Below are 12,774 nucleotides of genomic sequence, written 5' to 3'. Positions count from 1 at the left end.
TACATCATATCGCATGTGTTTGTTTGAAAACATTTGTAAAGCCAAGTTGTAAAAGGCAACAATTTAATTAATCAGTCACCAAAAATGAAACCGCTACTCTATTATTTTCTACAATTTAACAAGCAAGTATCCCACTTTTTTTTTTAAACCCGTAAAATTGTAATGATCTTTTTTCTGAAGACATATAGAGTGCTCAATCAAAAAACTTCTACCCCACTTGTTTAGCTCTACATTTGTATTCAATGTTCTAAATGTGAGTTTACCTAAAAATGATCCTTTCTAGTTTTAAAGTCATACATTTTTGTAGAAAACCCAAAACAGAAAGAAACAAGTAAACTATATTTTGTTTATTATGTTGCAACCAGGTGTAAAAAGTAATATTTCCATCATTGTACATTTCAGCCAATTTAACGTACCAGTGTCGGTGAATTGTCCCATTTATCGATCACCAGTAATCACAACAACATTTTCGACAGCTGTGCATGCTTTCCGGCAGAAGAAGGTTACAAAAAGGTGCGCGTTTGTTGGGACTCAGACTCAGATGTGGAAATAGTGCTGAGGGGGAGATGCGAAGACGAGCTCTTCTCAGGTATCTAACAGAGTTACAAACTTGTTTTCAACATTTCTCGACATTAACAAATAATATAGTTTTCCCTCAAGACAATGAAGGGTAACACGCGGCGGTGGGCAACTTTGTGTCTGTTAAACAAGCTATGCTGATGCTTGTTATTGTGTTAGCTTCAATCTGACGCTAGCTCCGGGCAAACATTTGTAGCTCAGTGAATTAGCTCGTTTCAGTTAGCTGGCAGTCTAGCTACTCAGTTAACTAACAGTTAGCTGCTTCCGCCATACACAACGGTTCCTACACACGGGGAAGCTACATTAATGTGAGCTAGCTTGTAGCTAATTTAACGTTATTTGGTTTACTTGTTTTGCGTTTGTGGACACGCAACTCTTGTGTGTGTTAGCTTTATATCAACAATCCTTATCTGCGAGGCGAACCCATTGTTAAAGTAAACCCTGGTTACCCATAGGCGTTAACATCGACGTTTTAGTGTCTTAATTGTATCAGATTAAATACCTACGCCCTGGGTCATTAAGACATGATTTGCCTGACCCAGCAAGTGTGCACTTTTAACTTTCGTTTCCTCTACACAGGAAAGCATGAGAGCGAAGAGAGCTGAAAGTATGGTGAAAGACCTCTCTGGGTTGTATGATGGAAGGACTGAGAAATGAAATATCAATATGCAGCTCTAGGCCCTTCCCATGGCTCGGTCCCCCCAAAAAAGAGTCCTCAACCCTGCTATGGAAACTCAAAGACTGCTTCCCATCCAGTGAGACAACCCCTGCTCAGCAAACAGATAAAGAAGTAGGTATTTATCTTTGTACACAGTCCAGGTATTTGTACACACAAGTGGTATGTGTACACAGGCAAGTTGGATCATTTTGCAGGCAATCTCTCAATTTAAAATACTCTAGTCCAGTCATTAGAAATCCAGTTCTGGCCTACAATGCTACGAATACGGAATTTAGAATTTAAACTCATATTTACCCGGTGTATAGATTAACTTTACATCAATTTTGACATATTTAACTCTTGAACTGCCGTGTCATCATGGCTAAATCCAAATAGAAACCGTTTAAAACATTTTAATTTTACCATGACATTTCCAACTTGCTGATGTTTGTTTATTGACTGATAGACATCCACCACCTACAATCAAAGGGAAAATATCCCCCATTTGACCCTTAATGTATTATAATCTTCTCCTTTTTTGTGTTTCCAGAAAAATTACATGGACAGCAGAAAGGCTGTGCTGGAACTGAAAGATGTCCCTCCTCCTCCTCCGCACCATTCTTCCTCCTCCCAATCATCCCAGCCCTTCCCTATGGCCCCCTTCCCCATGCCTCCTCCCTGCTTGCTGCCTCCTCAGCTTACAGAAGACTCCCTCCAACCACAACCGCCACCACAACAACAAGAGGGGGCTAGCCCCAAAGTAAGCATTTACACGCACTGTGACTACTGTAGCACAGACAGCTATGGGTTATTGGGCAGTGGAAGTGTTGTTGGTAGCAGGAGCAGCATGGCTGGTGTTGTCTCGCTCTATATGGCCCCAGGCTCTCTGGGAGCACCCGGCAGCAGCAGCAGCAGCAGCAGCTCTGGCCCAGTCTGTTCAGTTTCCTCATCTGTTCATCAGTATAAACATCATATGAGCTGCTCAGCTGATGCTCTTGACCCTTTGCACACTCTTGGTTACAAACCTCAGATGTCTTCTTTGGTCGCTACCTCTCAGCCGGTTTCATCACACCCCTACCTTTCCTGCTGCTCAGGGCCTCCCCACAACTACCCAGCTGTTCCGGTTCCATGCAGCCAGCCAAACCTGTTCCCCTCCCAAGCACCTCTGGCTTCCTCTCTCCCCTGTGTTTCCTCTCTACCTGCTCCCTTGCATGCCTCTTGCCTGGCCTCTTCTGGCTACTACACCTGCGGGGTGGGCTGCTGCCCGTCAGCCAGAAGACCCCAGAGAAACACACTGGGTGATCACCCAACCACCACCACCATCACCACTACAACCACCTCTGCACACTTCTGCTCTAATCCTATGCACCTCAATGTAGAACGCACGGTTTGTGTGAAGGGGGCGCACTACTGCCGGGATTGCCTGTTTAAGGTTGGTTGAGTTCACTTCCATCACTGTGGCCTTTTCTTCTGTATTTGTTTGAGTTGGAGATCACTTTAGGTGACTTGATTCTATATATAATGTTAATTTCAGTTGTATTAGAATGGTTTTTGGTGTTAAATGCATGTATTATATTATTGCTTGCTGTTGGATTGTATTCCTCTTTTCTGAAGGTTTTATTGATTTGTACCTATTTTACAGCCTATGAATGGTCTGGCGTCAGAGTCAGGCGCAGTCTGGCCCAATGTTCCTCTTCCACAGACTGCTCCTATCCCTATTTGTAATGGCTGTGGCACCTCCTCTGATGGCATGATGATCATGCCGTCAACCAGCCTTGGCAAGAGTGGCCTGAAGTATGGTTAGTGGAGTCTACCATTTAAAAATTCTCTCACTTTTTACTAGACTTTAATTTTTGATTGAGGGTCTTGATTAGACTCTTTGAAATAGCAAGCTCTTTTGAGTGAAGTGGATATAAAATGTTACTATCCAAATCTGACTAAAATAACCTTAATCGAAGCTATTAAAATGTTTTAAAGTGTTTTAGTGTCTTTAATAACATTTTGTAACTGTCTGCTAGGTTCTCCAGAGAATGGGGGCCCTGAGAACATCCCTCCGGTGGGGGTCTTCTGGGACATTGAGAACTGCAGCGTGCCCACTGGACGCTCTGCTGGAGCCGTGGTGCAGCGAATCCGCGGCCGGTTCTTCCAAGGCCACCGTGAGGCCGAATTCATTTGCGTCTGTGACATCAGCAAGGAGAATAAAGCCGTCATCCAAGAGCTCAACAACTGCCAGGTACCAACAAATGTCATGTCAATTATTTCCATGGTTGCACTATTAGAACAATTTGCACCCTGAACAAATATCGTTGAGCTACAGTTTTATGATGGGCAGAGATAAAATGTTGGGATTAGACGGGAGTCAATTTACCAGGGAATTTTCTTAACTTTGGATATATTTGACAATAAATATTCTAATGCCATTACATTTTGTTTGGCACAAAATTGGGTACTGCCAGTGTTGGCAGGTATTTTTCACATAGGTTAGTTACACAACAGCGAGGGCACTATAGTGGCTATGATGCACGCTGGTGACTGGACATATACTGACTTTCCTGTTGTGAGTTTATTTACTGCTGTTGCATATCCTTTAAAAACAAGCCATAACTGTGCATGTCATAGGTGCGCTTTGTCACAAAGGGCCCTCCATCCCTGACAGCGCTCCAGTGTTGTATGCTTGAATTTCTCCAAAAAAAAGAAATTATATACATATGCGTTGTCATAATTTTTAAATCAATCGATTGTTCCCAAGCTGAATAATTTCCACAGATAATTTTCCATTTTGTCTGGAAAATTGAAACTGGGTGCAGAATATTGGCCATTTTCTTTTATAGAAAAAAAAATGCAACCTTTTTGATGTTGTACAGATTGAAATGAAAGCCTGACAAGTAATGCCCCAAAAGAAGGAACAAGAAAAGAAAATTCAGCAACTGCGAAACGTCTCAAACTAATATAATTCTGTCCCATCAGGTTACTGTTGCACACATCAACGCTACAGCCAAAAATGCAGCGGACGACAAGCTTCGGCAGAGCCTGCGACGCTTCGCTGAGACGCACACCGCCCCCGCTACTGTCGTACTCGTATCCTGTGAGTTCCTCCTGGGATCACTATAACAAACTACAGACACATACCACATTTTTTGTGGTAACACGTGTAATCTTTTCTTTTTTATAGCGGATGTAAACTTTGCAAGTGAGCTGAGTGACCTGCGCCATCGCCACGGTTTCCAGGTTGTCCTGGTCCACGGCAACCATGCATCTCCAGCGCTGCTGCAGCATGCCAACCGCCACGTGGCCTTCCAGGAGATCACAGCAGATCTGCCTCCACGTATGCTTGTCAAAGCACAGGTAGGCCTCACAAAATGATTCATTAGGACTTTTTAGATCTAATGTGTGAAATAAGGTAAGTTGGTGCTGGCAAAAGTAACCAAGGGAAATGTAGTGTGGGCTTTCCAAGAGGGCAGAGAGGCAGTTTTAATGTGAATAAAAACATCTTCACAAATATTTAACTTTTTCTTTTAAGGGTCATTATAAAAACAAATCTGAGAAATTATACAAACCAGACAGGCGCGCTGTCTCTTCCTCCCCTCCCTCAGCCCAGTTTCAACCTCCTCTATGTGCACAACCTCCCTGAGAACTGTGATAAGAGCCTGCGGAATGCTGTGAAGCTCAGGCTGCGCCGCCTCTCAGACAACTGTGGTGGCAAGGTGCTGGGCGTGTCCCAGGGCACAGCTGTCCTCCGTTTTGGCAGCAATGAGGCAGCGGCGCGTGCCCGCAAGCGAATGGAGAATGAGGATGTGTTTGGCCGCAGTATCAGCCTCTCCTTCTCCCCGCGGCCCAGAAACGATGCGAGTCCCGAGCCTGAGCTTCAGTCTCAGCCCCATCAATTGCCACAGCCTATGACTCTTCCCCACACCAATCACAGCCAGGATTCAATGTTTGGCCCGCCCCCATCCATATCCTCCTTCTCCTTCCTACCCCTGGAGAAGCCAAGGTCACCCAGGAGGCCACGGCGAGCGACCCGCCCGGGCAACGCCCCTGGCCCAGAGCCTGAAAGGCCCTACAGCCCCAGGAGGGGGTGTAGTGGGCCCCCCGGTGGTGCTCCAGCCAAGCCCCATCAGGTCAGCAGACTCGTCAGTGCCTGCTTCCTGTTAACCTGCGTTGCCGTCTATCCTTGTCTGGGCTGCTATGTAACCCCCCCCCCGCCAGTGTCCCTGTGAATGCTGCTTTGACTAACTGCTCATAAATGCTCACTAAGCTTCATTTGTCTGCCTGTGCTAGCATCTTAGCCGCCGCCGCTAGTGCTTCGTGTGTACGCCTTGTCCTGCATGTTCGTTGGTCATATTAATGCATGAATTAGCCTTTAGCTTGTGCGCATCTTTCTGACTGTACAGTCTATTAGTGCTGGTGTACTGCTTCATGTAGCTGAACAACTGAGGTTTGTAAGTAGCCACTCTGTGTTTTGTCTGCTCCATGCCTCTTTCATTTGCATGGGCCCGTCCAGTTTTCTGCTTAAAGTGACCTCAAATGACTGTAAAGAATGGCTAAGCTTGTATGTGTTTTTTAGCTCCAAACTAACTGATACTAACTAGGGATGAGTATCTGAAGTTGTTTCTGTAGTTTGATGGTCTCATTCAGCACCAGAATTGAACGAAAACTGAAATGTGTGATCTCTAAATCACCGGATGCCTGAGACTAGAATTGTTTCACGGGTCTTGTTAAAGTTACTTACAGTTGTAAAGCTATATCAATAGAACTAAGCTCCACAAAATAAATGTAGTGGTGACCACTGCTGTTTTCTAGGCAGCAAGTGGACTTTAAGTGCACATCCCTAGTTAAACCTCAACATCAGTTTTGCCATTCCATGACTCCTTCCCTTAAGCTTGCCATATCTCATGCATGCACACAAACACATCAACAGTATCCTGCCTGTTAACCTGTTCAGTATTTACATCTGCGGCCTCTTGTCTGATCTAGGAGCTGGGGATTGTGAAGGGTTTCCACACCCTGGAGAAAGGACGAGCTGCTTCCTCCTCCCCCCACAGCAACGAAGAGACCTCCCTGCAGATGCTGCCAAAGCCTGGCCTCATTGGAGAATCCATGTACAGGAGAAGGTACGGGAAAGGGGATATTAGACTGAGAAGGATGCGTTTTATAACTAGATGAAAACTGTTTCTGTACATTTGCTACAGGAAGCAGTACGTCTTCTTCTGTTGTTTATTTTCTAGCCAATCAACAAGTTCTTGTAGATCTTTTAGCATTGAATTCTTAAAAGAAAAACCTTATTTGGAAAGATTTGTCTTTAAAACCCACTTACAATTGTGTTAAAAATACTATGACATGGATGTAGGATTTTAAGAAATATTTCTTTCTGATGTTAAAACAAATCTTTTTAGTGCAGCCAAATAAATTAAAGTAGTTGGAAGCCGAGCAGAGTGAAGAATGTTGTTTTTACACATGTGCCTCTTTTTTTCTCTTTCCCTTTAGAAGAGAGGGCTCCTACCCTCGCAGTGGGACTGAGTCCCCTATAGACCAAGGGGACAGGAGCTCAGGGGACTTCCAGATCAGCACACCCTCAGCCTTCAGCAAGTTGAACCTGCACAGGAGCTTCAGCCCCCTCATCCTGTCCCAGGGCTCCTGGTCGTCAAGGTGACTTATTGTTTTTTAAATATTTCATTAAGTTAACCAAGGTGGTGAACCGCTTATGCCTCATGCTACTTTTCCTCAATTCAGTGGTGGTTATTATCCCAAAGTGGTGTCCCCCTTCTCTAACTAAAGGAGTGCGTCGCCCTGCCTGTCCAGCCGCTCCTCCCCCCTCCTCACTGCCCCGCACAGCCCGTGCCCTGAAGGGCCTCCTGAGCCATTCTCAGACGGGGCAGACGTGCAGGTGGCCAACCTGGACTACAGAATGTCCCGCAAAGAACTGCAGCAGACACTGCATGACACTTTCACCCGTTACGGGCGGGTAAGACCTCTTCCAGTGACGTCATTGGTGTCGATAAGATATGCTTGTATCCTCAGTCAAAAATAACAAAAAGCTCTTCGGCTGGGTTTCTAAACTTGAAGATTCTCCCCCTTGTCTCATAACATCTCCTTGTGGTGTGACTTGTTTTGTCTAGGTGAAAGCTGTGGAGCTCAGCCCGCACACAGACTATCAGCTGAAGGCCACAGTCCAGATGTTGTCCCTGCAGCAGGCCATCAGTGCCGTCAGCGGCCTGCACCGCTATAAGATCGGAGGCAAGCGCATTCAGGTGTCTCTGGTCACCGGGGGCGGCAACAAATCCCTCGCCATACTCAGGTACTGTCAAGCGTATTTAAGTTAGGGCGTCTTTCAGATTTAGGACACCAATGCACATTTTATAAGATGTTCTGGTTCGGTTGCAGTGTTGAATGTAAACCCTTTTCCCCCCATACAGCACAGAGATCATCCACATTCTTCAGGATGCACCTGCCAATTGCCTTCCCCTCTTCAAGTTTACAGAGATCTATGAGAAAAAGTAAGAAGCTTTACCTCTTAAACATGATTTTACTCCTACATATTTTGCAATTGGATTACAACAATTCCAAAATAATTCCTAAGTAGTTAATCCTTTCTTCTCCAGATATTCCCGTAAGCTTGTGGTGGGGGACCTGTACAGGCTGCCTGAGGTGGTGGCAGTGCGGGAGCAGGGAGGCTCCAGGCTCGTGTGCCTGCTGCCCAGCAGCCAGATCCGTCAGAGTCCTCTGGGGTCCTCCCTGTCCCAGGAGGTCTCCTCCTCAGCCAGCGGCAGCCCCGTGGTGTTCGAGGAGCTTGAGTACCATGAACCCGTCTGCAGAGACCACTACACACAGAGGGACTTCAGGTTGGTAGAGACATTTGTATTTCAGATTTAATCAGTATCTGATTAGATGTGTATTTCTTGAAATGCCCACTCGGGTGAAAATTGCTTTAAAGCCTAGTGTGCAATGGCCAACAATACTGAAAGTCTGCGACGGCCCTATAGCAGTGTTTCTCAAACTTTTTCATACCAAGGTCCACTTAACCAATAAAAAAACACTCGCGGACCACCTAACTCCACAAATATTCCAAATCACATCGTTTTTCTAACAGATTACAAATCGCCTGAAAATGGTACAAACAAGTGGCAACATGTGTGATGAAGGTGTTGCACTGGGCTATATCATGCGATAGAAAGTGAAAGTTAAGCTCGCTCCATTGCGTAGATATTCCTGCGAGAGTGTGGAAAACTTTGAGAAGCACTGCCCTATAGGGTTTGAATCATCAACCTTATGTCTCCAATCACAATTCTCTAAACTGTACCACACTGATTTTTTTTTTTTTCCAGTGAAGCTGACTTTGACCCTGACTCCTATAAAATACCCTTCGTTGTGATGTCTCTAAACACCTTGGCATCTGAGGTCCACAGTCTGCTGCAGTCACACGAGGGAACTCTTCCATTACTCAGGTGACTACCATCTTTCTAAATCCAATGTCATAATCAAACTGAGCATTTTTTTTAACAAAAGGGCCATAACGTGGTATATTTACCTTACAGTTTTCCAGACTGCTATGCATCAACGTTCAGCCCCCTGCAGCTGGGCACTGAGACTCTGCAGGACGGTGTTCCTCTGGAGCACCTCATCACATGTGTTCCCAGTATTACTATCGTCACAGCTCAGAACGGCTTCAAAGTCATCAAGTGGATCCACAACAAACCGCCAGCACCAAACTCCGGTAGGAACATTGAAACATTTGCTTTGTTAGAGCTTTTCCTTCAATGCCCTACCTACAAACTGCTTTCTTTAGCAGCCAGATATTTCCATTTCAGAGATCTATATTTGTGTGGGTTTTTAATGCAGAGCCATGGATTCAGCGCTGCAAGAGTCCAGTTGGAAACCCACAGCTCATCCAATTCAGCCGAGAGATTATCGACCTGTTAAAGAGTCAGCCTTCCTGCCTCATGCCCATGAGCAAGTTCATACCCTCCTACCACCATCACTTTGCCAAGCAGTGCCGTGTCTCCGACTACGGCTACTCCAAACTGCTGGAGCTGCTGGAGGCCGTGCCACACGTCCTGCAGGTACTGCTGAAAGCTCTGGTCTTTCTTAATCCAAATATCTGAAGACTTACAATATCTGTCAAATAGTGAGGGTGAAAAGTAATGTTTGTTATTTGTTATATATTGAATCTGAGCATGTAGACACATGCTCAGATTCAATATATGCTTAAAATCTATATTTTAAAATATGCTTTAAATCTATATTTTAGGAAAAATCAGCAGTACCATTTACTGAAAGACAAATATAACACGATAAAGTGTCTGTATCTCAGAAAATACATTCAGCAAGTATTAGTTTAGCTCTCTAAAGTTCAATTTCAAAGATATGAATTTAAAAGGTTTTCTTTCAAAAGTTTTCTAATTCGGGAAAAACGTTTTAGCATTTTCTTTGGTACTTAAAATATTCCTCAGACACAACTGAGTGAATAGCGATGTTGTACTTTAGGTTTTTTGTTTTCTACATGGTGTTTTTGATCTCCTTCACCTACAGATTTTGGGAATGGGCACCAAGCGTTTACTGACTCTGACTCATCGGGCTCAAGTGAAGCGCTTCACCCAGGACCTGCTCAAACTGCTTAAATTTCAAGCCAGCAAACAAGTGGCAATCAAGGACTTCATGCAAGCATACCATTGGTCAGTCAACAGGTCATGTGTTTTGAATTGCCTTTGTATAATGTTGAATATTATCAAAATTGTATTTAGATAGATTCTAGCAGTTTGCTTGTGATTTCTCCCTTAAAGGATATGTTCAATAAAAGTACGGCTCATCACTTTTCTTACACCTTGTGTACATCAGGTGCTTCTCTAGAGACTGGAGGGTAGTTGACTACGGCATATGTGACCTGATTGATCTGCTGACGGAGATCCCCGACACCACCATCACTATCGCACATCAGGACACGGACACCATCATCTCTGTTCCCAAGAGAGGTCTGTCCGAATGCTGTTAAAAAGATTGATTTGGAAATTGTGTGTATTGATAATAACATAATCGAAGATGATCATTAAATGTTCATTTAAGAGATAGGGATGTTAAAAATACTCATTATAACAATATCGTAGTTGAATACAGGATTAATTAATTCAAGCCGATAGTTTGAGAATTGTTCTCTTTTTTGTTTAGTTTTCATTGATAAGATTTGCCTGAACTCCCTTTTTGATTTGCCTACAGAGCGTACGATGGAGGAAATGGACCACACTAAGCAGTTTGGAAAGGAGGTGGTGGACCTCCTCCGTCACCAGCCTCACTGCCGGATGGCCTTCAGTAAGTTTATCCCCACCTACCACCATCACTTCGGCCGTCAGTGTAAGCTCAGCTACTACGGCTTCACCAAACTGATTGAACTCTTCGAGGCGATCCCCAACATTCTGATGGTGAGTTGTTAAGACTTGTGTATTTGTAAAGTTGAATGCCTTGTGGTCTTTGGTGATCCAACTCTAAGGTAAAGGTCAGTTCATCTCTGGTGTGTAATGATGGCTTGTCCAACTTCCCTTTTTTAGGCGGACTTAACAAGGTTATAGAGTGTTGCAGGAATGACTCCTGAACGCCCAAATAAGTTAGCATGTTAGCACTTCCGGCTTCCCTCGCCTCAATGTTTATTTGTATGCGTTTTTGGTTTGATGTCTGAAAGAAGTTCTGTGACATTAAGTAAATGCCCCACTGGCTTTTGCTTGAATAAAAACAAGTCAGTTGCTCAAAATTGACAAAATGAAAACGTTTAACGTGGTCAAGCCAGACATTAGCCACCTTTAGCTTAGCAGTTGTGACACGAGGTCATGCCACCTCAATACAGTTCCTTTATAGCATTACGCTAGCTCTTTACTTCTGGTGATTGCTTTACGGTTCAAAAAAGTGGTTTTAATATGTGGAAAGCATCATAAACATGTGTTTGCCACAGATCTTAGTTCCTGCAATATTCCAAAACCCAATGGAAAAAATCCCGTTGTTTTCCTCCGGGTTGGTCTACAGAAATATGCCTTTTCCTCTGTCTCTGCCTGAACAGTAATGTAACATCTGTCCTCTACCTTTTTCAGGTGTTGGAGTGTGGAGAGGAGAAAGTGCTGACTCTAACAGAAGTGGAGCGCATCAAGGCTCTGGCGGCGCAGCTGGTGAAGCTGCTGCGGGCTCAGAAGAACTCCAGCCTTCCTGTCAGCCAGCTGCTCACCGAGTACAGCAAGACCTTCGGATACGGCCTCCGCCTGCAGGACTACGACGCCAGCTCCCTGCCCGCTCTGCTCACCAAACTCTGCCATGTTGTCAAGGTGAAGGACACCTACACATTTAGTTTGTTCTGTTTCTGTGGATGTTACTTTCTAATTTTGTAGATTTCAAATGACTGCAAATACATTGGGTTTCTTAGCATTTCCTTTCTTTAAAAAAAATGTTTTCCTTACAATTATACTCGGAGAAGGGATCCAATGTGTTACAAATATTTTTAAATTAATTTAGGAAAAATAGCAATACAAAGGGAGGCCTGGTGAAACCCCACTAATGACACTTGTTTTATTCTACCTATGTTTCAAATCTAAAAAATCAACAACCTTCTTATCAACAAATCAAACGTTTTGACACTTTACTGTGATGGTGATTAACCCTAACGGCCCGTCTACACTACAGGCATAAAAAAAATCTTGAAGCTGGGCATGTCTGAAGCTGGGCATGTCTGAAGCTTGGCGATTTTTTGCGAGTATCGTGACCAACAACCAATCACATGAATCTCCCGCCCCCGACATACAAAGCAATAGCAATGTTAAAACGAAGTAAACTGGATATAAACTCTCCAAACAGGCGAAAACCTACCAGTTTCACCCACTGTCTCTGCCACCTCCCTCCATGCCTGGTTCCTCCGGTTTGTATCCCGGTAAATAGTTCTGGTCGTAAAGAACCGGGTGATTTGCTACCGTAATATCTCGTTTGGAATATGAGGATATGAACTGCGGTCTGGCTCTCCCAGCATGCACACGGTTTGATTGGCTAGCGCTTGCACTGGAGGGATTTGCATAAACGGGATTTGATTGGCTGATGCCAGCTTCACAAGCATTGGGAGCATCAAAAGTTGAACATTGCTCACATTGCTTACTTTTGATGCTCACGATGCTTGCAAAAGCCATGCTCCGCTCCGATCAGTAGATCTTGAAGGCAAATTAATGATTAATCGCCAAACATTAAATAATTTAGGGCGATCCCAAAACATGTGAATTTAAGTGGCTAGGTTCTGCTTGCACCAGTCACACATGGGGGTTTTATTGAATGTGAAGTGGGATAGTTAAACTTCGGCCCAGAGCAGCAGAACAGTATGCCACATACATATCGAAGATGAATATATTCTCAAATCAATCCATGCTCTAAACATAAAACATCTTAAAGCCTCTGCCTAGCCTTTAGGGCAGTTAAGTTTATACATTCTATCTTTATTAAATAATATATGTCACCTAGCTTTGACTTTCAGGAGGTTATAATGTCATTGATTGAGTCTTGAGTGTGTCCTGGGGTCTTTGAAA

At 44.1% G+C, this 12,774-nt stretch overlaps 1 protein-coding gene across 1 annotated transcript in view; it reads left to right on the top strand.

The window, feature by feature from the left end:
- The first annotated feature begins 506 nt into the window (after window positions 1–506).
- marf1 (meiosis regulator and mRNA stability factor 1) overlaps window positions 507–12,774 on the top strand; it is a 22,523-nt gene continuing 10,255 nt past the window's right edge. Inside the window, exons 1-21 of the mRNA XM_010766277.1 lie at window positions 507–589; window positions 1,159–1,369; window positions 1,788–2,669; window positions 2,880–3,036; window positions 3,256–3,470; window positions 4,205–4,322; window positions 4,410–4,582; window positions 4,831–5,355; window positions 6,212–6,348; window positions 6,722–6,883; window positions 7,013–7,199; window positions 7,354–7,532; window positions 7,651–7,731; window positions 7,837–8,076; window positions 8,560–8,679; window positions 8,770–8,948; window positions 9,074–9,294; window positions 9,764–9,906; window positions 10,070–10,203; window positions 10,445–10,647; window positions 11,308–11,578. Coding sequence (XP_010764579.1) covers window positions 1,214–1,369; window positions 1,788–2,669; window positions 2,880–3,036; window positions 3,256–3,470; window positions 4,205–4,322; window positions 4,410–4,582; window positions 4,831–5,355; window positions 6,212–6,348; window positions 6,722–6,883; window positions 7,013–7,199; window positions 7,354–7,532; window positions 7,651–7,731; window positions 7,837–8,076; window positions 8,560–8,679; window positions 8,770–8,948; window positions 9,074–9,294; window positions 9,764–9,906; window positions 10,070–10,203; window positions 10,445–10,647; window positions 11,308–11,578 — 4,483 coding nt within the window. The 5' untranslated portion in view covers window positions 507–589; window positions 1,159–1,213. The remainder of the gene's footprint in view (window positions 590–1,158; window positions 1,370–1,787; window positions 2,670–2,879; window positions 3,037–3,255; window positions 3,471–4,204; window positions 4,323–4,409; window positions 4,583–4,830; window positions 5,356–6,211; window positions 6,349–6,721; window positions 6,884–7,012; window positions 7,200–7,353; window positions 7,533–7,650; window positions 7,732–7,836; window positions 8,077–8,559; window positions 8,680–8,769; window positions 8,949–9,073; window positions 9,295–9,763; window positions 9,907–10,069; window positions 10,204–10,444; window positions 10,648–11,307; window positions 11,579–12,774) is intronic.

Source organism: Notothenia coriiceps, unplaced genomic scaffold (assembly GCF_000735185.1).
Source record: "Notothenia coriiceps isolate Sejong01 unplaced genomic scaffold, NC01 NC01_scaffold00003273, whole genome shotgun sequence".
Classification (NCBI taxonomy): Eukaryota; Metazoa; Chordata; class Actinopteri; order Perciformes; family Nototheniidae; genus Notothenia; species Notothenia coriiceps.
Note: the sequence above shows the minus strand (reverse complement) of the source record. Positions and strands in the feature narration are given on the sequence as shown.